At 42.1% G+C, this 24,808-nt stretch overlaps 1 protein-coding gene across 1 annotated transcript; it reads left to right on the top strand.

The window, feature by feature from the left end:
- The first annotated feature begins 5,525 nt into the window (after positions 1-5,525).
- SPRYD7 (SPRY domain containing 7) lies at positions 5,526-15,943 on the top strand. The gene is made up of 5 exons (XM_054009061.1): positions 5,526-5,690; positions 8,382-8,498; positions 9,600-9,766; positions 11,935-12,037; positions 14,961-15,943. The coding sequence occupies exons 1-5, from the start codon at positions 5,585-5,587 to the stop codon at positions 15,056-15,058; spliced, it is 591 nt and encodes a 196-aa protein (XP_053865036.1). The 5' UTR covers positions 5,526-5,584; the 3' UTR covers positions 15,059-15,943.
- Positions 15,944-24,808: the final 8,865 nt, after the last annotated feature.

The following is a 24,808-nucleotide window of genomic DNA, read 5'->3' as shown; positions in this document are numbered from 1 at the left end:
GATTCTTTTGCTCACAGCAGCAAGAGCACTCTTTTCAGCCTGCACCCTGACCCAAAACAACTCTCCCCAGTTTTCTTCCAGAGTCAGCCACTACACTGGACTTTCAGGTGCTCCTTCAGGCTGTCTCTCTCTCACTCAGGCCTGGTCTATGCTAGGAAATTAGGTCAGTATAACTGTTGCTCAGGGGTGTGAGAAATCCACACACCTGAGTGGCGCAGTTAAACCGACCTAGCCCCCAGTGTAGACAGCACTGTCAGGGCTTGTCTACACTTAAAATGCTGCAGTGGCGTAGCTGCACTGCTGCAGCTCCACCACTGCAGCACTTCAGTGAAGACACTACCTATGCCGACGAGAAAGGGTTCTGCCATTGGTGTAGGTAATCCATCTTCCTGAGGGGGTAGCTAGGCTGACAGGAGAATTCTCCCATTGACCTAGTGCTGTCTACAGTGGGGGTTAGGTCGGTTTAACTGCGTCTCTCAGGGGAGTGGATTTTTCAAATCCACAAATAAATGCTGGACATATCCACATAACCTGTAAAAGTTTAGGAACAGGGGACTCACTGCCTTAAAATATAACTATTTTGAGATATATTAAAGCTGCTCTTAAATTCTAGTTGTTTTAGGCACAGTTTTGAGCAAGATGACATTTCACTTCATATTTTAACTGAGGAGCTGGGTGTGGCTGGCACATCAGCTAATTTGTGCAATGTGTATTTTCTTTATCAACATTGTTTTAATACTCACTTTAAAAAAAGTTGATATGTAACATTGTGCTGCACCGCATGAGTTACATTAGTTGCATCACATTATACAGTGCAATAAAATGTCAAAGGCACTTTCCAGGTGAAAAGCCATGAGATGACTCATCAACCGAAAATCATGAAAAGCCACAATTTCCCCCAAATTGTGGTTTGGAGCTAAATATAGCATTTAAAGAAAAATATTTTTTTAAATAACTAGCAGTCTGCAAAACACTGTAGATCAGTTGTTCACTACAAAAACCTCTTATTGTTATTGGAGATAGTGCTGTGGATGTTAAAAATATCTTCACTATCTGCAGGTCACTGGTATAACCATATTGTTGTTTTTATTTATTTATTGTTTTTTTGTATTGTGATCATGCTAGGAACCCTGGTTACGGACCAAAATCCCACTGTACTAGGTGCTGCCTGTTCTAAAGCTCTAGATTTTTTGCTACACTACTTAAGTATGGACCTGATCCAAAGCCCATTGAAGTCAACTGTGTTCTTTCCATTGACTTCAGTGGGCTTCAATCAGGTCCTCTGTCTCTTGAAACATTTCCAAAAAAGCCTAAGATAGAACCAGATGTAAGTGTAAAATGTCTACTGTAGTTTAAATTACGCTAAAGCTGCATCCTCCGCACCCAGTCATTCCAGCTACAATGGACCTAATCCAGCTACCACTGATTAATGGGAGTTTTGCCACTTCCTTAAATGGAAGCAGAACTGGCCCCAAAATGTGGTAATCTATTTCTGAATAAAGTAACAGGTATAATAGACAATTCCTTTTCACAAGCTCCATGCAGCTATGTATACTGTCTATTAATTTGAGAAGTCCTGATTCTCTTTTCAGTTAGACTTGTGTAAATCAAGAGAAACTTCACTGAAGTCAACAAAGTTAGGCGGTGAAAAAATGATGCAAGAAGAGACTGAGGTTCGTAGAACTAAAATTGACTGTGGAAGACAAGTTCTGGGGGATGCATTCATAAAAGCTGGAATAAATTACTAAATCCAATTGATCGGGCACCCATATTGTTTGGTTTAAGAAACATTTAATCTTTTTATTTTAAGGAACCATTCTTGCCTATATAAAATAATGTGGTGTAGGTTCTGTACTCTGCTAAGATCCTTTTATGTCACCTCACGGAGTGGAATAGCAAATATCCCAGAGCAGTTGTGGCACAGGGTTATCTAAACTGATTTCTTGCATGCAGAGAGACAAGGGAGGTGAGATAATATCTTTTGTTGGACCAATTTCTGTTGCTAAGAGGGACAAGTGTCTTCATGCATGCAGTTGGGAGTGGCTGGATTGGGATGGGGAGTGGCTGGAACACACCAGTTATTCTGAGCTATCGAAGAGCTACTCTAACTTACATCAGGCCGCATTGGCCCCTATAGCAGCTCACAATATTGGAAGTGCAGTATAGAATCTATGTCTTCTTAATGTTATAGTCATCTGCTATTTTAGTCTGAATGCCCTGCATTATACTGTTTCCACTGTAGTGAAATATGTACAGCTGAGAGATTGATCTACTTATGACCATCATGAAACTGGATGCATATCTCATGAAGACAGCTGGCTCCAGCCCCTTGGTGGACCAGCTGTATACATCACTCTGCTGTGACATTCCCCTCCCCCTAGTAGAATGGCCTTCTGTCACTAGGGGCCCACACCTAGGGCCCAACTAAATCAATCCCTCAGTATTCATATGCTAGGGTACAACAGAGGACAGAACATGCTACTCTGAAAATGCTAGTCTAGTGACCACCTTTGGCCAGATTGAGGACATTGACTAAAACATGGTTCGATCCTGTTCGATCTACAGTACAAGATTGATCCATTTTTTAACGTTTTGTGCTATTATTTTGTAACTCAATTCCCCAGCAACTCTCTGTAGTGTAGATGGGCCTAAACTGCTAATGAGGGGAAAGAGAGAAACCAGTAGAAAAATGCAAACGCACTGGGAACACAGAAACAGATGTAAGGCCCCAGCAGATTGAAAACATGCCCACTGCCTGACTAGATCCTAGAACACTTTCTGTTTGGAGGAGTCTGATTTTTTTTTTTAACTTTTCTGATAAAAAAAGAGAAATGTGGTTCTGATTACTCTGAGCAGTGAATAACTGACCAGTGAATTTCTAAGTAGGATTCCATTTTCACATCGCCCAATACAATGTTGTGAAAAGTTAATTGACATGATGTCTACCATCTGCCAAAAATATATATATTAAAAATAGTAGAGAGGATACTGAACATGATTTTAAAATGTGAAACACATGCTGTACATTGTTGTCCTATCAGCGATCAAGTTCCTGGCATGTATCATGAAGTTATTAGACTTGTGGGGTTTTTTTTAAGTAGTCATTCACTGTGATTATGTTTGACTTGAAGAGTGCAGTGTTACAACAAGTGAACAAGAAACTTAGGCGTTATTCTTCAATTGTTAGGGAAAGGAGTACATTTATGATAGATTATTCAGATGGTTTAAAATTTTTCCTTCCCCCAAAAAGAGAAATAATTTCTGAAAGGAATATTTCTTACAATGTCTTTAATTTCATGACAACCTAGCAACTTAGAATGCAAAAAATATTTCTAGTGTCCAAGCATGTAGAATGCACATTACAGGACAAAGAGAAAGACAATGGCTCAGCCTCAAAGAAATTACAATCTAATTTTAGATGTGGCATGATGGCAAAGAAGGTAATGAAAAGTAGGGAAAGAATTGGTGAGGTCGGACAAGGGTTATGCTAATAAGATTATGTGGTTATGTATATCGTTAGAGGATTCAATTCAAAGTTTTTATTTTCGTTTAAGTAATGATTCTTGAGTCACTTCCTGTGGGCATCGCAGAAGTGAGTCATAAGGAGAGATCTGAATAAGCACATAGTGACTTGGAAGACCAGAAGTGGGAGATCAGTTCATGTGAAAGGGTCACAGTGGAGAAAGACAAGGAGAAGGTTCAGTGAGAATCAAACAAATGAGGCATTGTTGATAACTTTAGATTCCTGAAGTTTTTAACTACCACTGGTGTTCCTGATCAGCAAAAGTACATAGGATATTACCTAGATATTGCCATACTAGATCAGACCTTTCTGCAGCAGAGGCCAATTCCTTCAAAGGGTGAAAAATATCTCATCGGCCAATGGTGCAATTCTATACATTTGCAGAGACATTCCTTCCTTCCTGACCTCTGCTGCTCTGAAGCATGAGATTTTATTAGCTCATTTTAACATGTATCATAGGGTTGGCCGCAGGAACCGGCCTCCACCACAGGGCCCTCGCTGTGGGGACTGACCCCCCTCTCTCTGCCCCGATTGGGCAGGCTCTGCGTCAGCTCCTCCCAGCGCGGCTCTGCAGGCAGCAGGTGAGTCCCTGGAGAGGGGGGAATTAGCGAGGGGGAGAGCAAGCGCGGGGGGGAGAGGAGTGAGCAGAGGGCGGGGCCTTGGGGAAAGAGGCAGGACAGGGGGCGGGGCAAGGATGTTCAGTTTTCAGCTATTAGAAAGGTGGCAACCCTAATGTACCACTACAGTTCTTATTATTAGTCATAAAATTACCCATCCCTTGCAAAAATCCTGAGGTGCAATTGATCTGTTTGGCAGAACGCAGGCCAGGCCCTCAGTACCAGCTACGTGGTAAAATGAACGTTACCCTACAACTCTGGGGTGTCATTGGGAAGATCCTGCAAGGGGTCCTGTGCCCAGAGCGCCCGGGGATGGTCAGAGTGCTCAGCACCCTACACCACTGGGTCAAATGCTTGTTACTGTGAAGGACTGAGCTGGCTTGCGACTGAGCGTGTAGAAAACACCAGCCAAGCCCACGGGCGGGGAATTATATGGGTCCATGGTGACCATACTCCAGGAATATTCAGGGTCTGGGGGCCCAGCCCCAACAATGTTTGGGGCTGGGTCTCTCCCCGGCCCCGCCTGCTGCCCCTGCATGCCTCCTCCAGAGCATCTCCCAGCCACCACTGGCAGCAGGGCTAAGGCGGTTTCCTGCCTGGCCTTGCTCTGCGCCACTACCGGAAGCGGCTGGTGTGTCCGTGCAGCCCCAGGGGGGTGCGGTTGTCTCAGTGCACTGCCCCCACCCCGAGCACCAACTCCGCAGCTCCCATTGGCTGGGAACGGCGACCAATGGGAGCTGGGGGTGGGGGTGCCTGCGGACAAGGGTGCACAGAAACTTCCCTGCCCAGGAGCCGCTGCCAGAGGGGTGTGCTGCTCACTTTTGGAAGACGCCTGAGGTAAGCGCCTCACCCTCTCCCCAACCCCCTCCTCCCCCGTGGCACCCCAACTCCCTCCCAGAGCCTACACCCAACCCCCCTCCTGCACCAGCCCAAAGCCGGCACCCCAACTCCCTCCCAGAACCTACACCCCAAACCCCCTCCTGCACCCCTGCCCCAGCCCAGAGCCTGACTCCTCTCCCCTCTTGTACCCCAACTCCCTCCCAGAACCTACACCCCAAACTCTCTCCTGCACCCTAGCCCCCTGCCCCAGTCCAGATCCCGCACCCTAACTCCCTCCCAGAGCCTGCACCTCAGCTCCCCTCCCGTCCTACACCCCAACTCCCTCCCAGAGCCTTATGCAGGTGGTGGGGGGGTAGGACCTGGACCCGTTCTGGGCTCCACCAAAAATTATACAAGCCTCCTGCGTGTGGCCGGGCTGCAAGCTGACAGGGCCCCGCAGCTCCCCCCCGCCGCCGGCCCAGCTTCGCGCGCGCCGAGTCCTCCCAGCCTGCAGGGGGCGCGACGTCACCCTCCCTGCGCCCCGTGCGCTCCGCTCGCTGGCCGGCCGCCTCCTCGCTGCGCGCGAGCCGCCAGGCCCGGCCCGGCCCAGCCCAGCCAGGGAGCGATGGCGGCCTCGGTGTTCTGCTGCCTGCGCTGGTGCGGGGACGGCGGCGCCGGGCACATCCCGCTGAAGGAGATGCCCGCGGTGCAGCTGGACACGCAGCACATGGGTAAGGGGGCGCGCGCCTCGCCCCGGGCAGGGGCCCCCGCAGCACGGGCCGGGGGACGTGTTCGGTCCCTCCAGAGCCGGGCCGGCGGCGCTGGGGCCGGTCCCCCGCCCCCGTGTTTGATCTGCTCCAGTTGCTGGGCTGTTTCACTGAGCGCTCGGGCTCGGCCAGTCTCCCCAGCTCCGGGGCGGGGTTGCACTTAGCCCTCGCCCCAGGATCGCCAGGCTGCCCTCGCCCCTCTGCCTCACACCGGAGGGTCAGCGAGCCCCAAGTGTCACCGCCTAATGCCGTTTGACACAACAGCAGCTTTAGCCAGGGTTTCTTCGTGGTGTGAGATGGGGGCGAATAGTGAGTGTTTATGTAGCACTTTAGATCCATGATTATTATTATTATTATTATTATTAATTGTAGGGTTGTGGTGTTTTCCTGGCAAATAAAAGACAAGGTGCCCCTGCTTTGAATCTTACCGTTTATCTTGTTTATTTTTTCAGTTACTATATTGTGCCTATCGGATGTCTTTAGTTCCATGTACATGACAACATTTAAAAAACATATGTCATGGTGATTGTTAACGGGGCTAGAAAATGATATTTAGAAGAATTTCCCCCAAACCCTGAGGGCTATCCCCGCTCAGATGACCCCATTAAAAAAGAAGCCTGACTGAATAGTTAGGTTTTATAGTATTCCACAAAGGGGACCACACTCAGGGTCTGTCAGATCAACAAGGCACCAAATTCCACAGTTGATTTGCTTTCACTGAGAATGCCCTGTCCCCAGATGTGCCCAATCTGGAGACATTCAGCTTGAGTATTTATTATTATTTTACATTTATATTGCAGTAGCACCTAAAGGCCACAGCCAGGTTGGGCCTAATTATGCTAGGCACTATACAACTATATGACAAATGACAGTCCCTCCCCAAAGAGCTTACAGTCCAAAGTGATCTTAGTTATATAATTGTGAGGTTATGGCACAAAAAGAAATGATCTCTTAAGGCACACAGAGCCTAATAAAAGACTTAAGTCAAAAACAACACCTTGTGTTTCATTTGGAAAATAATTGGAATTCCCTAGTCTCTGAAGTACTTGTGTAATATGATCCCAGCATGAAAATGTTGCTAAATAACCAGGCAGCAGTATTCTGCTCTAGGTTTAGTTCTAAAGCTTGGACTATAAACTGCTGGTCTACTAGTATGATTATGTTGGTTGGGAAGTGATTATTTATTTATTTATTTATTTATTTATTTACTGACATTGGTAATGGTACCTTAAATTACCCTTCCCATATGGAAATAAACTATACCAGTATAAGCCATTTTTTACTGTTATAACTGTGTCCACGCAAGGGTGTGTTTGTTGCGTTAACTATGTTAGTATAGTTAAAGCAGTACAACTTTTGTGTGAAGACCAGGGTGGAGTGGTCTTTCAGTGTAGTCCTACATAAAGGGCATTGCAACAAACCAATTTAGAAAGGCTTACTCCTTGCCAAACAAATATTTAAAAAAATCCTCTTGGCTACAAAACATCCAGGCATCCTCAAAAATTATTGGACTGGCTTTTGAGGACTCTGTCTTGTCTGTGCCTATGCTGACAAATGCTTATTAGAGCTTTCGAGCTAAAATCTTCCACGGGAGAGTGTAGAATTTAGCAGTTCAATGTTATGTTGTGTGTGCTGGCAGGTACCTTTTTAAAGGAACCTCACAATCAAACCCCTTAAAAGGAATCTTACTATTGATTAATTCTTGGTGACCACAACTCATGAAAAGCATTCTGTGCCTATCCTTCAGTTCCAGACCAAGAAAAGGAGGTGGTTTAGAGAAAGGCCTGAGCCCTTGCATCCCCTTTCTCATAGTGAGTGTCTTTCTAATTAAATGATTGTAAGCTATGCTGCTGGGATATTTGAGGAAATGTTGTAATCAACATGTTGCCTTAAAGCCTGACAGGAGAAATTAAAGAATATAGATTTTAAATAGATGAACTGGTCGTAGAAATTTCTGTCTGTTCCAGCTGAGGAATAAGGAGAGACGGACACAGCTAATCAAGCAAGGAGCCCCGGGAGGGACGATCCGTTTATTTCAATTGCAATTGGGTTCAAACTCATAAGTCGGCAAGAACCCCGAAAACACTTATAGCAAAGCATTATTTTCAGTTGACTATAATAATCTATCGCTACATAATTGGACAAAATTTGCTATCATTACCATACATAGTTAGCAAGCTACATGTATCTGCCCCTCTTGTGACCCCTTATTGTTCATCTACTTGCCCCTCCCCTTGCGTTATTTGCAAACCAAGCAATTAGTTATCTGCAGGAGGCAGGCACAGAAAGTTCCACTGTCTCCAGGTTTGGAGTTTGGTTACATTTCCTCTCGAAGGAACTTCCTGAGTTAAGACTATCTATAGCTAATGCTGCATATCTCCCTTCTTCTTTCTCCCATGTGTACGTGACAAATTTGCCCCCTGGCAGTTAAGTAGAATAATTTTATTTCAAACTCTAGCTGAAAGATGAACTAGCCTATAAACACATCCTTTCTTTACTTGAAAGCACTGCACAACCTAATTCTGATAGATTAATGAAGCTCTTACTTGGTTGAAAGAGAAAATAGTTCTTGTTGTTCTTGGGGTTTTAATGTATATTTCCAAACTTAAAAAAACGACATTTTTTGAAGTTTGTGTATTTTATTTGTGTTTGCAGGAACAGATGTTGTCATTGTCAAAAATGGCAGAAGAATATGTGGCACGGGGGGTTGCTTAGCCAATGCACCTTTACATCAGAACAAGAGCTATTTTGAGTTTAAAATCCAATCCACAGGTTAGTTAGCAAAATTATTTTCTACTTTAGATTGGTATTTGAAATTTGACTACAAGCAGGCAAAGCATCTGCATCTTTTGGTAATTAAGTGCACTGCATCTTTGGATTACTACAATGAGAAATAACACACTTTACAAATATCAAACTTTTGTAAGAAGCTAAATTGTCATCTTGTAAGAAAGATATGTCATTTTTCTCTTTTGCTGCTTTGATTTATTAAAAATAATGGTAAATGAAATTACTAGAGTTGCCAGTATTAAAACACTACCATGTTTGAACACTCTTGCATATATGTTTTTTCAATAAACATAAATTAGAGCTACTTTCTGCTAAATTAATTAATATTTATATCGCACTATGCGCATGTAAAATACTGTGTATATAGCTCTTGTACTTTTTGTCCAATAATATTTACTATCTGTCTACATTTATTTGCTATTTTAGAACGTATCCAGATTCTTCTCCTTTAGCTTCTTGCGGGCCATTGTGGGAATGATTCTGTGTTTAGAAATGCAGCAGAGAACTCGCAGCTTGGGGGTGAGGGGCTTAATGTGGTTTTAAGCCACCTTTGTGTCCTCCCAGTTCTGGGCTGCTTCCAGGACTGAAGCACCCCCAGCGTAATTTAGACAGCCCCAGGCTGCCGTATGAGCTGCTGCATTGTCTGAAATCACCGGTGTGTATATTCTGTGGCCCTGCCCCCGGCATGGCCCCTATGCCAAGGCTTGCAACTGAGTCCTCAGAGACATCCTTTTGGTTATCTTCTGCAGTTCCTTTGCCCCAGGAATCCTCCCCCGGTGAGAACTGCTGCTCTAGTCATTTTGTGTAATAACTGGGTCAGAGTGAGGGCTAAGACTTTTACCCCTTAATTTTTATATTGATGTCTAATAAAAGAAAAACACTAAGGTACAGCATGTTTTGGAAGGATATTTTTAAGTCGGTCTCAGCCTAGTGAATGTAATTGCTAATGCTTTTCAAATTAAAATTCACTTGTGATATTGCTGTCATTGGGGCACACACTTGGAATATATCCCTTATTCTCAGTCTGAGATTTCAAAAGAAACAAACAACAGTATTCTCAGAATATCATTATCATATTTTCAGGAGTTTGGGGTATTGGAGTTGCAACCCAGAAAGCAAATTTGAATCAAATTCCACTTGGTCGAGATGTGCATAGTTTAGTGATGAGGAATGATGGAGCTCTCTACCACAACAACGAGGAGAAGAACAGGCTGCCAGCAAACAGCCTCCCACAGGAGGGTGACATTGTGGTGAGTTTCCTTAGTTCTTGTTAATGTAAATTTGTCACTGTGTCTGAATAGTTCAGCAATAGATGTTTCTGGGATTTTCCAAAGCAGGTTTTGCTGTCAGCACCGATGCAAGGCAAAAGGGAATACAGTGAACCCTTGTTAAAGGCTAGCTTTCCATGCAAACAAGCAAATTAAACACAGAATTTATTGAAGCCCTGAAAAGTCAATATCTGATAAAAGGATTAAACCTATTAAATTAATATGCTTACAGTGCATCAGAAGATAATATTCAGTAGGTATTGACTTGTAAAAAAATGTAGGCTTATTAAATGAGTATTTCTAGTATTTCATACTGAAAAACATAGAACAATGCAACCCTTCAGAATTGTAATCATTTAGTAAAACACAGTTATGTATTTATCATGAGGTCTTGTGCTAATAATGCACCCTAAGTTAGGCATGTTCCTTTCTCACTGTCTTTTCTAATCCACCTCACTAGCAGGGGCATAGTTGGAACAAAATTTGGCTCCAGTATTTTTTGGGGAGTAATGGGTAGAGGAAAGGTCAAATATTCCTTACTTCTCTTCTCCCCAACTATCTCTCCCTTTCATCGATTTTTCCATCCCCACACACCTTTTCTGGAGAAGTGAGATAGACATGAAGGGGATCATACCCTCTTGCCTGCCCTCTTGTTCATCAGAAGTACACTGGCCCTTTAAGTGTTTGCTCTCCTAGCCTTTCAGTTCAGCTCCCACTATCCTCAGATCCTTATGCTATCTTCCTCCTAGGCGTGGCAGCAGGCCCTTACAGAGTCCAGTCTTCCTGCTACCTCATGGTGTGCAGGAGGAAGGATACCCATTTAGGCTGGCAGGTTTTCCCCTGCAGTCTCACCTCAGTCCTAAAGAGGTTTCTAGTCCTTCTCCTTCAGTGGCTTCCTGCCAGTTTGCTGCTGATGCAAGGTAGTCTTGTGCCTGAATTGCTTATTTCAAGTGTTGCAGGTCAATTAGCCACACCTGGGGAAGTAGCTATTCTGTCCCTTTAGCCCTTAGTGACTGTGACAGAATGGATTTTATATACCCCATCACAATAGTGCTTCATTGCTACCCACTGCTACTAGGGTTGATGAATTTGCTTATAAACTTGACAGGGGGCTGTCACCGTAGAGATCCCAAGCTCTTTGTGGCTGGGCTTCCCTGTTCAAAGATGTCCCAGAATGCACTGGAGATCGAGATGAGGTTGTACCCAGGGAGCATAAGAGCTCTTTGTTGGTTAGCAGGCAGAGAGTGGCCCTAGCAGCCTTGGAGGAAGATTTGTAGCAATGGTATTGGGATAAAGGGGTTTTATTTTTAGCCAAGCTGGGATACGATTTAGAAAAGGGAGAGGAAATTAGAGTGGGGATAAGGAGAGAAAAAATTGTTGGAAAGACAATTGAATGAATGAGAGGGACTTGGGAATCTGTATGGATCATGCTCCCTCTCCCTCCTCAACACTCCTAAAATATATTTAAAATTACCCTGTATATTTAAAGGGGTCTACTGTATTACTAGTTTTTTAACATTATTAGAATTTTTTTTAAATACACAGAAGTGATCAGATTAACATTGTTTCTAATACCAACTTTTCCAATATCTTTTATTAATTGCTGATGTTTGTGAGTTTCATGTACATAGATTATTGCCAGGTGTGTGAAGTTTTAAAAAAAAAAAAAAATCCCCTGCTGAGATGGTTTGCTTGGAAGAGAATCTTGCTGTGTTGCAGTCTCTTTAAAGGCTCACTCAATCTATTTAGTCTGCAAAGCTGAAGTTAAAACACTTGAAGGATAATAAGTAATAAATGCGTTACTTTGCTAACTGCCTGAGCTCTGTAAATTCACGATTTGAACTATGTTGGTTAGCTTCTGTTCGTCAAATAAGTCGATTGTTATTGCTGCTGTCCCCTGATTGGCTAAGCCTGCAAGCACTTCTGGTGCTTGCGAGTTCAAATATAATTAAATATTCTTAATTATTGACTTTTTAAGTGTCCGGAAAAATGGTCTAGTGAGTTCTTTTAGGAGACTGTGGTTTATGCCATCATATTAGAAACTGCCCATTGTGTTCAGCTAGACTAGCTGTAAAAAGAAATAGTAGTAAACATTCTCACATGTATCAACTTGATGATCTTATGTTAATATTTCCTACTTTGCCTTATAGGGTATTACCTATGACCATGTAGAATTAAATGTATATTTAAATGGAAAGAATATGCATTGTCCAGCTTCAGGAATCAGAGGGACTGTCTATCCTGTAGTATATGGTAAGTTGGGTTCTCAAACTTATTCAATGTGGTCAATCTTAATAGCAATATTCTCTCAAACCACCTATCCTACTCCCAATGATGTGGCTCACCTGTCTTCCCAGTCACAATCGAACAGTATCCTTTGGCAACTACAGCAATTGGTTATGGAAGAGTAATATTAGGAAAGTATCAGTATATATTTTGCTTCTTTCAATGCAGTTTAGTAGCTGGAAACAAGGAGTACCACCACCTAGCTGTGGACCACCAGTAATGGGTCCACAGATGACAGATAGGGAATTACTGCAGTTAAAACAAGTCATGTAAACATACTGTCAAATCATCAGGTAATGATAAAGCCACACAAGGTTTTGCTGACTCACCCGCTGATAAATCGGTTAATCCAATTTCTCTGTGAAGTTTGTATTTATGCCCCTTCTTGCTCATGCAATACTAATGCAGTAGCATTTCAATTTTTAAGTCAGATTTGGATAGGATGTACATTTTTATTATTTTTCATTTTTTATAGAGATATAAACTTTAATGTGGTAGCATCTTCCATCTCAAAATACTTCACAACTGTAACAAATTGATACAAAATGTTATATAAAATCATTTCACCTCTCAAAATGCAGCCATCTCTACAGTGAATCATGGCAACTGCATTGACAAAATACATTAGCACAACAGTTTTGAACAGGAAACAAATATCCTATCCAGTCTGCTTAGGCAGCTTAAGAAAGAATGTATTAATTTTGTGAGTTGGAATTTGGCCACAATGTGAGTTAACCCTACCTTACTAAAATTCCAAGGTACTCTTTGCAAATCCTAGGTATGTAGGAATTCTGATTGTCTCATCTGAAACGCTGCACCTCCGCTTGCACAGTGCCTCATCCCACCCTGCTGAGGGATTGGTTCAGTACTAAGAGAGAAGAGTACCACTGATTGAATCCCCAATATTACTACTAATATTTTTTTGTAAATCTCTCATCCAAGTACTGACCTATGCCAAACTTGCTTAGCTTGTGAGATGTGACAGGACGATCGTACCAAGTGGTATGGCTGTTTATTATTTCATTTCATATTTCATAATGAACTGTTGGCACGTTTCTGTGTCTGTCTAGACACTTTCTTAATACTACGCTTTCTGAATTAAACAATCTAAATTTGCTTTGGAAGTTCTGAATGTTACAAATTCAGGTACCAATTTATCCCCTTTAAAACTGTTACAGTGAAGATTATTTCATATTGTCATTTTGTGTTATTTACCACATGGTGGCATTATTACAAATGGTTGCGCAAACAGGAATAAAATACTTGCCACAGTTTTATTCCTATGAACGTTGTATTATTGGGATTCTGGCTGCCAGATACCACATTGGTGAGAATGGGAGAACAGACTTTTGTTAGGTAGCTAACACGTCATCTTCCCATTGCTTTGGAAATGGAGTTACAGTGGAGAGAATTTAGACCTCGGGAGTAGGTAGCTTTCATAAACAGTCTACTTGCTGCAGCAGGAACTTGGGCTCCCTGGTCTTCTGTACCTTTTTTTTTAACTTCCTCCTCCTTTCTCCATGCCTAATCCCACACCATTGAAGTTTTAGGCTTGGTTGTGAGGTGACTTTTTATTACCAGACTCCCTCTACTGTCATCATCCTTCAAGAGCTGACATAAATTTCCAAGAATTTCCATGTTTCACAATGGATTAGTCTATTGCTGTAACACCTGATGATTTGCAAATTACATTCAGGTGACACCTCCATGTTATAAGTTACAAGTAATAAAACCCTTAATTTAATGCTATGTATTCATAGGCATATGAAAGGAGAAATTACTCTCCACCATTTAATTTATTAATGTTTCATACCAGAATCTTAGAGATTTTTAAAATAAACTCAGTACAGAAGGTAAATGACATCATGTTTGGGAACTTAAAACACAAGTCAAATTCAAAGTTGCTTCCTTCAGCAGCTGTACCCTGGGCACATCTGCACAAATATTAAAGTATAAAGTCAACACCACATATAACAATAAAAGATAGTACTTGTGAGCTCAGTTAAGGCTGCTGTGGGAAAAAAACGAATATCTTGACTTCAGGATATCTAAATTCTTGACCAAAATATTGTTTTTTGGTTTTTGTTTTTGTTTTTTTTGGGGGGGAGGGGATTGGCATTGATATACTGCTGTCACATGAGGTGTGGCTTAGAGGAATGTTTCTTTTAAAGACTCATTAACTAAATGGATCTGATTTTCTGAAGAGCAGTGCTACACTGTGTATTATACTTCACTAAAGCTGCACATGAAGTATTGCAGCAGTTAATGATCTGTCAGAATTTCCATTTTAATCCTCTAATCCTCCACCTAGAATTAGGCAGAAAGTCTCACAGCAATATTATTGTTTTGAAAAATACTGATTTATTTTTAAAATCCAGGTGTCTAAAAATAACAATCAAGCAGGGTCATAACCTAAGCAGATGGCTTGACACCAAGCAGGGGAATGGGAAGCATGCCATAGAGATACATCCTCTTTCATGTCTCATCATAACCATGCTTGGCCTGTGGGCTTCCAAAGTAGTGGAGGGGAAAATGTGAGCCCTAGAAGTTGAGGAGAGTTGCTTTAAGGCTTATTAGCATGCTCAGTAAAATAAATAGCAACATTTTCACTGATTTCAGCAGAGTCCTTTGCAAATTGAAGTATTCTGTAGGAAATAAACTTGTTTTGGCCTGCTTGATTGTATTCTAGGATCTTTTCTACAGATTAACCAAGAAGATCTTATTTATCTCTACTGCATGGATGTAACTGATATATTGGAGAATATCCTTTGTGTTTCAGTCATTGTGAATACACAATGTATTGATGTATATAATCTAATTTGGTGTAATGTATAGTCAAAATAAATGCTGTTCTCCTCTAATTATTTTTCTCTTTGCTTCTGTCCTACAGTTGATGACAGTGCCATCTTGGATTGTCAGTTCAGTGAATTTTATCACACTCCTCCAACAGGGTTTGAAAAAATACTCTTCGAGCAGCAAATCTTCTGAACGTCCTCATACTGAAAACTTGCACCCCTACACTGTTACAAAGCCTTTGCCATCTTAAATAAAGCTTCACATTTACCTGTAGGAAACACATCTGTATTTTTTAGTAAAGTACTTGTGACTGTTGTCTGAAGAACCAAAATGTTAACTGCAACACCAGAAAATTGTGTTACAATTGGTAGATTTTGACAACCATTTTGTGATGTGAAAATCAGTGTTTTGGGGCAGTTTTTTTTTATTTGTATTTGATGTAAATGGAAACTAAAGGGTATAATTGCCACAGTATTAAATGAACTTTTGGTTTCAATTTGAGCTTTATAAAGGAAATAGTTCATATGTGTGACAGTATGTTTCCATAAAGTTACAGGGTAGATAGTTCTCATTGTGATTTTTCCTATTCCTTCCCTCTCAGAAGTTATGTACCTTGTAAAAAGAGAGCACTGTGCTAATAGTCTGTTTGGATTGCAATGTCCTTGTTCTGCACAATGACTAACGATACGATTGGCAGCTAGATTTTGTTTTTTCTTTTGAAACATGTAACCTACCCATTTCTAGTTGTTAAACAGCTAATGTTCCTATTGAGTTTATATAAATCTCATAGCTTTTCATTTGCTTTAAGGGTGACAGAATACTTTTTAGTAACAGTCAAAGTATTATTTTCTTGTATGTAAAAAAGCAAACCCAAACACCAGATGTATTTATGAAGACCATCATGCTGTGTTACTCTGGTGGCAGATTGTTTAACTGTGATGTACACAATGGCAGGGAAGGTATGTTGGATATTACGATGAATCTTTACATCTAAACTGTAAATCAGATTATTCTTTATGGAATATTTTATTTAAATGTTTTTTTTCTGGAACCAGTAATAAAGTGAATAATGATTAACATGCTGTTCTAAAACGTGATTCCGATAACTATAAAAGATCAGGTGATTCTTTTCATGTATGCAGTATGCTTTCTAGTCATATTTTTTGCAAAGAAAACCTTTTTGTATATCCTGATGTGTGTGTGTTTAAGAACTTTTAGTAAGATATTTTTTGGCTGTCCATGGACTAACGCATTTATATGATGAGTGACTGCTGTGATGCCTTTAAATATTTGAGGTTCTTTTATTCTGAACTTTTCAAATACAGCTGACTTTCTCTGAGCATTTCACTTCATAATTTTCTGTATTTATTTAAAGATTTCTTCTTGGCCTCAAAAGCCTAGCTTTTTCTTTACCATGCTGTGATCTCCCAGTGCTGAAATTGACACAGCAACAGATGATGCCATAATACAGAGCTCCTATTTGGAGCATGATGTCTCTTCTGTAGTATAGTATAAGATTAGGAATATTTGGGGATTGGGATGAGAATGGAGAGGGTTAATGCTCTTCCCCTGAAACTTGCAATATTAGCCACTGTTGGAGGCAAGTTCCAGGCTACGTGAAACATTCTTTTGGGGCATGACCATGTCCTTGTGCCATATATGAGCTGAAACAAATCATGATGCTTCTGTAATCAAATTTGTGAACTCTTGAAATTAGAAATGAATCTATTGGGGGAGGAGTGTTAAATCTGGGGAGGGGCGTGTGTTCAATTTCCCCTCTTGTTGCTTCTTCTTGAGTAATGTCTCCGTGGTCCTTTGTGCCACGTGAAAGAATAGGAAGATGGACTGAAAGCATTTGATATGGAATTAAACTTGCTGGTATTCTTGGGGGAAGGGAGAAGTATTTAAAGAAACTATAACCACTGTATCTAACTTCAAAGAACAAACAACTAAAAATGTGTTTTTAATTTATTAAAGAATACTTAACATACAGGAAGCTGCCATCCTGAGTCTGATGTAGAGTAAGACAGAGAATCCAGGTTCTGTTTGAAAACACAGAGAAGACATTGGTCTTCAAAATTTTGAATTCTACTTTTAAAATGTTTTGATAAATGTAAGTGTTTAAATCAGTTGTTAATTTTTTTGGGACAATTTAAGAGTTTACTCTTACATCTCAGAAAGTTGCTGATTTCCCATTATTTTAAATGGGATGTGAATTTTCTGTCCTATTGTACAATATGTCTTTCCTTCTCTTATAAAATAACAGCTCATCTCATTGTAGACAGACATATTGAGTCTCACTCGAATACCACATGAAGTAATGGAGAACATTGCACTTACTGTTTATGAATCTGTCAATATGTAGAAAGAGTGCACTTTTTACCTGCTAACAATAATCTTAAAGTACTTTGAACAAGTGGATGATACTGTTAACCCATTTTACAGGTGAGGAAAGAGGCACAGAGATTAAATGATTTGGCCAACATCTCATAGCAAGTCAGTTGACCTAGAAATAGAAGGATGCTTCCAGTCCTATGCCTTGTCCAGTGGAATGGGCTATAATGGATGTCTTTAAAAATTGCTCTGGTAATCAATTTTTAATAATAGTTAGCTAAATATTTACCAAGTAGTAAAGGTGTAGAAAGTAGAAAGAATCATAGTCATTTTTAATTGAAAGTGTTAAGGCTTTTCCATTAACTATTGATTGCACCCGTGTTTGGTTAACCTTTGAAGGTTCTGACATAGACAGCCTGCTGTAGCAATGTGTAACACTTTATGATGTACGTTTTCTGGTCCTTGGCAGCAAAATTTGTAGTCAATAGGTCTGGGCATCAACTACTAAATAGGCTTGCCAGAGCATGTAATCCAGTTTACATGTTTATCAGCAGCGTTCTTATTTATACAGTACGATGGCGGTGTATGGTATTCTGCAGATAAATAAAATGAGGCTCCTATTTCAAGGATCTTAAAATCCAAATTAGACAGCATAAAGCTAGGAAGGACGAATGAGGAGAGGGTGGGAGGACAAAGATTGTAACCATGAATATCAGGAGATATCAATGTTAAGTATGATGATCTAGATCTGATACAGTTGTTTGCAGTGAATAATTCAGTTGAACCCGTGTCTCTTGGTAAATTATCCATGATTTGATTTTCACAAGTTTACTCATTATTCAATGAAAAGTTTATGCAAATATACTTCAGCCTCTAGAATTTGTTGTTCACACTGTTCAATGGGTTTTTCCAGGCCCATGAGTGCTGCTTCTCCTAAATCCATACAGAGCCTTCAAAGATGGCTTTGCAAACCCTCTGGTGACAATGCTCATGTGAATATATACCTGCATGAGAGTATATGCAATATTTTCCCTTTTTGTAAACTTACTTCACAAGAAAAAACAAGGAAAAGAGATCTGAATATGATTGATGTGAATTCTTGAATTTTATTTAAATGAATGTTTATATTTTTGCGGTGTTCTCAGCTCTCCTATCCATCCACACAGTGTTGATTCCTCTTTTCATAGCTGCAATTGATTAAACTGGAGATTGAGATTACAGGAATTCACAAGAGAACATACTACTCCTCTGTACTTGTATTCTTCTGCATTTCTTTACATATCAGCTCACTGTAGACTGAGCAAAGTCACACATTATCCAGATCCATATGCATTTTTGATCTACCTACAACTGTAGTTGCCATTCCTTTTGGCTTTGTATTAACTAAAAATTGAATTTAAATTTACATTTCCTTTAGTTTGTTTAGGAAAATGTTGAATAATGGCTGCAGTTTTGAAGTGAGGATTCATTAGATAATATTTTGGTCAACTGAAGATTGTGGAAGCCCACGTAGCTGAAGCTTTCATTTGGCATTTATTGATAAGATTTTATACCTTGACCACTTTATCTGGCATGCACTGCTGACTTGCCTTTGACAAGCAATTTTCACCATCTCAAAAGTTTATTTTGATCCAGATACCTGTGTATTTTTGGCATAAAATACTCCCTAACAAAGCTAGTGAAACAGTTATCCAGTGTAACATTTTTTCACTCATGAAAAGAACACAAGTGACCCAATTCCAAATTCAGATGTTTTAAGGCTGAAGGGAATTTAGATTTCCCAACAACAGAGATTTTAACGTGCTACTCGCCAATTGTACTGGAGCATCTAAGAAATATGACTCAATCTTTGTTTCTTGCAGCTAGGAGCTCTTTTCTGCTGAACTGCCAGAGTTTTCCATGGAAGTGACTTGGCATCCACTCTTGCTTGCATTGTGAATATATCTTGAGTTAGATTGTGTGCATGATTCAACCATATTACAACTTCTCTTAATTTGTCCTGGAAGTAGAGAGCAGTGATGTTAGATTTATTTATACAGCCTCTCATAAGAACGGCCATACTGGGTCAGACCAAAGGTACATCTAACCCAGTATCCTGTCTTCCGACAGTGGCCAGTGCCAGGTACCCCAGAGGGAATGAACAGAACAAGTAATCATCAAGTGATCCATTCCTTGTCACTCATTCCCAGCTTCTGGCAAACAGAGGCTAGGGACACCATCCCTGCCCATCCTGGCTAATAGCCATTAATGAACCTATCCTCCATGATTTTATCTAGTTCTTTTTTGAACCCTGTTATAGTCTGGGTCTTCACAACATCCTCTGGCAAAGAGTTCCACAGGTTGACTGTTGTGTGAAGAAATATTTCCTTTTGTTTTAAACCTGCTGCCCATTAACTTCATTTGGTGACCCCTAGTTCTTGTGTTATGAGAAGGAGTAAATAACACTTCCTTATTTACTTTCTCCACACCAGTCATGATTTTATAGACCTCTATCATATCTCCCCTTAGTTGTCTCTTTTCCAAGCTGAAAGGTCCCAGTCTTATTAATCTCTCCTCATACAGAAGCCATTCCATACCCCTAATAATTTTTGTTGCCCTTTTCTGAACCTTTTCCAATTCCAATATATCTTTTGAGATGGGGCAACCACATCTGCAATATTCAAGACGTGGGCATACCATGGATTTATATAGAGGCAATATGATAATTTCTGTCTTATTATCTATCCCTTCCTTAATGATTGCCAACATTCTGTTCGCTTTTTTAACTGCCGCTGCACATTGAGTGAATGTTTTCAGAGAACTATCCACAATGACTCCAAGATCTCTTTCTTGAGTGGTGGTAGCTAATTAGACCCCCTCATTTTATATGTATAGTTGGAATTATGTTTTCCAATGTGTATTACTTTGCATTTATCAATATTGAATTTCATCAGCCATTTTGTTGCCCAGTCACCCAGTTTTGTGAGATCCTTTTGTAGTTCTTTGCAATCTGTCTGGGACTTAACTACCTTGAGTAGTTTTGTATCATCTGCAGATTTTGCCACCTCACTGTTTACCCCTTTTTCCAGATCATCTATGAATATGTTGAATAGGACTAGTCCCAGTACAGACCCTGGGGGACACCACTATTACCTCTCTCCATTCTTAAAATTGACCATTTATTCCTACCCTTTGTTTCCTATCATTTCACTAGTTACCAATCCACGAGAGGACCTTCCTCCTTATCCCATGACAGCTTACTTTGCTTAAGAGCCTTTGGTGAGTGACCTTGTCAAAAGCTTTCTGAAAATCATCTGAAGTGTATCTCATACTAAAATGCTGGAACTTCAGAAAATAATGGTTATTCACGAGAGATTTAAAGGGACTGTAATGTTCCTTGAATCTTCTTATACTACAGCCCACCTCACTGATCACAATGAAGGATATCAAATGTCTAAGCAGCTCTTCTTTCTTGTGACTTGGGCTACGTCTTCACTACCCGCCTGAATCGGTGGGTAGAAATCAATCTCTTGGCGATCGAATTATTGCGTCTCGTCGGGACGCGACAATTGAACAATCGATCCCCGAATCAACGCTTGTACTCCACCAGCGCAGGTAGGAGTAAGTGTTGCCGATGGGGGAGCTGCGGAGGTCGATTTGCTGCTGTCCTCACAGCGGGGTAAGTCAGCTCAGATATGTCAAATTCAGCTGCGCTATTCGCGGAGCTGAATTTGCGTATCTTAAATCGACACCCCCCTCTCTCCCCCCCGAGTGAAGATGTAGCCTAAGTGCCAGACTTTAGGACCTTGTGGGGAGATGCAGATCTATTCTGCAGACTCATCTTGGCAACCAGATCAGATAGGTTTCTCAAGCTCCAACTCAGGGCTATAAAAGGCTCTGAGAGAAAGCTAGGAAGTCTGGATGGAGAGTAGGGAAAAAACAGCTCTGGTATGAGCCAGCTCAGGAAGAAATTAGATGCTAAGGTCTTAGGCTTTTACATATATATAAAGATTTGTAGCATGCCAGATTTGGTGGCTTCCCCAGTCTGATGCCTTTTGTAAAAGCTCAAGATAGCACCATTGCTTCACCTTTCTTTCTTGGTTAAATGAACCACCTCTAAAAAACACAATTGAGCCTCATTAGTTTCAAGATCTTTTCGACACCTTTTGTTTTGAAACTTTTGTATAGGAAACTGTTATTTGATGTCAGTAATCTATTGTTTACTGCCTTTAGTCCCAAACTTGTTCCCATTGTGAGGGAGGATGGAAAGGGAGCTAACCTGGGGCTTGGGAGACTCAGGCTGGGTCTACACTACCCGCCTGAATCGGCGGATAGAAATCGACCTCTCGGGGATCGATTTATCGCGTCCCATTGGGACGTGACAATCGATCCCCGAATCAACGCTCTTACTCCACCAGCGGAGGTGGGAGTAAGCGTCGTCGACAGGAAGCCGCAGAGGTCGATTTTGCCACCGTCCCTACAGCGGGGTAAGTCGGCTGCGATACGTCAAATTCAGCTACGCTATTCACGTAGCTGAATTTGCATATCTTAAATCGACACCCCCCCCCCCCCCCGTAGTGTAGATGTAGCCTCAGGTTCAATACTTTGCTGCTCCACAGGCATCCTGTGTGTTCTTGGACAAGTCATTTAGGCCTAGATTTTAAAGGTATTTACATATGGCTTTGCTCAGCATTGCAAAGTCTGAGTGACTTAAATGTCTGAAGCCCATTTTCAAACACAGTTTAGTACCCTAAGGGCTGATCCACACTGGGGCGGGGGATCGATCTAGGAAATGCAACTTCAGCTACGAGAATAGCGTAGCTGAAGTCGACGTTTCCTAGATCGAACTAAGTTTACTTACTGCGGGTCCATACAGCGCAGGCAAGCTCCCCCGTTGACAGCGCTTCCTCCTCTCGGCGAGCAGGAGTTCCGCAGTCGACGGGGGAGCGCTTCTGGGATCGATTTATCGCATCCAGATGAGACGCGATAAATCAATCCCAGAAGATCGATCTCTACCCGCCAAATCGGGCGGATAGTGTGGACCTAGCCTAAGTCTCACTGACTTTCAGTGAGACTTAGACTTCTGAGGGATGTCTACACAGCAAAGAAAAACCCACGGCTGGCCCATGCCAGCCAACTGGGGCTCAGACTGCAGGCTGTTTCATTGCTGTGTAGATTTTGGGGCTCAGGTTGGAGCCTGGGTTCTAGGGTGTGGGAGGGTTCCAGAGCTTGGGCTCCAATCCAAGCCCAAAAGTCCACAGAGCAATGAAACAGCCCCGCAGCCTGAACTTGAGTCAGCTGGCATGGGCCAGCCGTGGGTTTTTCTTTGCTGTTTAGACGTACCCTACATCATTTTTGAAAACAGAACTTTTAGTCCTTCTGTATCTCAGCTTCTCATTTTACAGATGGGGATAATAGCACTTCCCTACCTCACAGAGGTGTTGAGGATAAATGTATTGAAGATTGTGAGGTGCTCAGACACTACAGTGATGGGGGGCCATGTAAGTACCATAGTCTGTTTTGTCACTAACTTCTTTGGGAGGAGGATTGGGCCCCTGTTAAGCTGTTTCCCTATTTCAGATCTAGTTTAACTTAGGCCTATTTTTCCGGCTACTTGTAAATTTATACTTCACCATCATGTATTAAATCAAGGAATGTGCCTATAATTTTGTGAGTGTGGATTGTTCGCTCCAAATTTACTGGCTCACTTAGTAATTTGCAGTGGTGGTGTTGCCATTGATTCTCGGATATGAGAGAGACAAGATGGTGAGGTAATATCTGTTTTATTAAAGCAACTTCTGTTGATGAGAAAAATAAGCTTTTGAACTCCACAGAGGTCTTCTTCAAGTCTGGGAAAAGTAATCAGTGTCACAGCTAAATCCAGGATGGAACAGATTGCTAAGCATAAGGAGTTAACACATGTTGCAAGAAACCATTCAAAATCTCTTGCATGCACATATGGTATCTGCAGAGCAACATTCTATAGATACAGTTGTAAGTCTATTAGCCATTACAAGGCTTCCTCTGTGATATTGTGTATATCCTCCAATTCACTTTTGAATCCATATTTGGGGCACTGCATTATGATGTGTTTGACGGTTTGGATGTTCACACCACAGTCGCATGAAGGGGAGTTTTTTGATTTTCCACTAGGGAATCAAGTACTTGCATCTTCTATGGCTTGTTCTGATGTGGTTCAATGTGGTCTGAAGTCTGCATGGCAGGTGGAAAGCGGGAGGGCAGCTTGTTGAGTTAGTAATAATGTGTTTGTTTGGAATGGTAGACAAGATCCAGACACTTTGCCATTCCTTGGCCAGATCCACAGACATGAGGTGGTCACATGGGGGGAGGGATAGCTCAGTGGTTTGAGCATTGGCCTGCTAAACCCAGGGTTGTGAGTTCAATCCTTGAGGGGGCCACTTAGGGATCTGGGGCAAAATCAGTATTTGGCCCTGCTAATGAAGGCAGGGGGCTGGACTCAATGACCTTTCAAGGTCCCTTCCACTTCTAGGAGATAGGATATCTCCATTAATTTAATTTATGGTCCATAGTGATTTTTGCAATTTCAGGCATTGTTGGGGTATATTATTCATAACCTGCTGGATGGGAAGTTCTGGGTAGTCGTCGGACTCCTCACTGTCAGTTTGTAGCTCAAGGAGTAACTCGACTGCCATTGATGGCATGCTGGTGAGACCCATCAGCATATTCCTCAGCAGTTTGGGATCCATTCCCACAGACCAAAAGGGAAGACAGCGCGTGCAGTACAAAGAACGTTGAAAGATGGTACCAAAAGTGGATGGAAGCACAGGGATTGCTGGGATGCAAAGTGATGCATCATGGGGCATTGGGACAAACAGGGCCCAGAATGCCCTCACCCCTCTCCCCCGTTCCAAAAAGCCACAGCCAGTGGCATAGCCAGGATCTAAGAGCAGGGGGAGCAAACATAAAGAAAGGCACACACACCCCGGCTTCTCCTGTGGTCACGCCCCCCTTGGCTCCTCCTCCAGCTGCTCCGAGCCCCCCCCCTTGGCTGGCTCCTCCAGCTGTGCCGCTCCCCCCCCCCATTGGCTGCCGGCCCCCATGCTGCACACCCCCCCCTCGCTCCTCCGGCCACGGCGGCCGGCCATGGGCTGCCTTGCTGCACCCACCCCCCCTTGCTCTGCCTCCTCCGGCCGCGCCCGCCGCCCCGGCCCATTGGCTGTGGCCGTGGCTGCAGACCGCCCTGCTGTGCCCCCTGCAGGAGGTCAGCGCCGGCTGGTAGGCGCGCCGCTTTTTGAAAATGCGCTAAGGGGTAGCGGCTGCTTTCCCTGCACCCTACTAGCTACGCTACTGGCCACAGCACCAGAACGGGCAGCTGCCCATAATGCACCACTCCCAGTGCCGCAAATGTGGCTACGCCAGTGAGCTTGCAGCTGACAGTGTGAACACAATGCAACGCTTTCCCTACTATGCTTTCCGAGGGCTGGTTTAACTCACAGCACTCTACATCTGCAAGTGTAGCTATGCCTGTAGCACATTAAAGGCAGCAGCCCAGAGCATCAACGATATTTAGGTTCCTAAGTCCTATTGAAATCAACAAAAGTTTGGGGCCTGAATAACTTTGCGGAACTCAGCCTGCATGTCTTGTCT

This window comes from Malaclemys terrapin, chromosome 1, assembly GCF_027887155.1.
Source record: "Malaclemys terrapin pileata isolate rMalTer1 chromosome 1, rMalTer1.hap1, whole genome shotgun sequence".
Classification (NCBI taxonomy): domain Eukaryota; kingdom Metazoa; phylum Chordata; order Testudines; family Emydidae; genus Malaclemys; species Malaclemys terrapin.
The sequence above is the reverse complement of the archived record's forward strand: the minus strand, read 5'-3'. Positions and strand labels throughout refer to the sequence as shown.

Bases quoted from the DNA above. Each gene is read 5' to 3' on its own strand.
- SPRYD7 (XM_054009061.1), top strand. From the start codon at position 5,585: ATGGCGGCCTCGGTGTTCTGCTGCCTGCGCTGGTGCGGGGACGGCGGC. The intron at 5,691-8,381 runs GTAAGGGGGCGC...TTGTGTTTGCAG, and splicing joins GCTGGACACGCAGCACATGG to GAACAGATGTTGTCATTGTC. The intron at 8,499-9,599 runs GTTAGTTAGCAA...TCATATTTTCAG, and splicing joins GTTTAAAATCCAATCCACAG to GAGTTTGGGGTATTGGAGTT.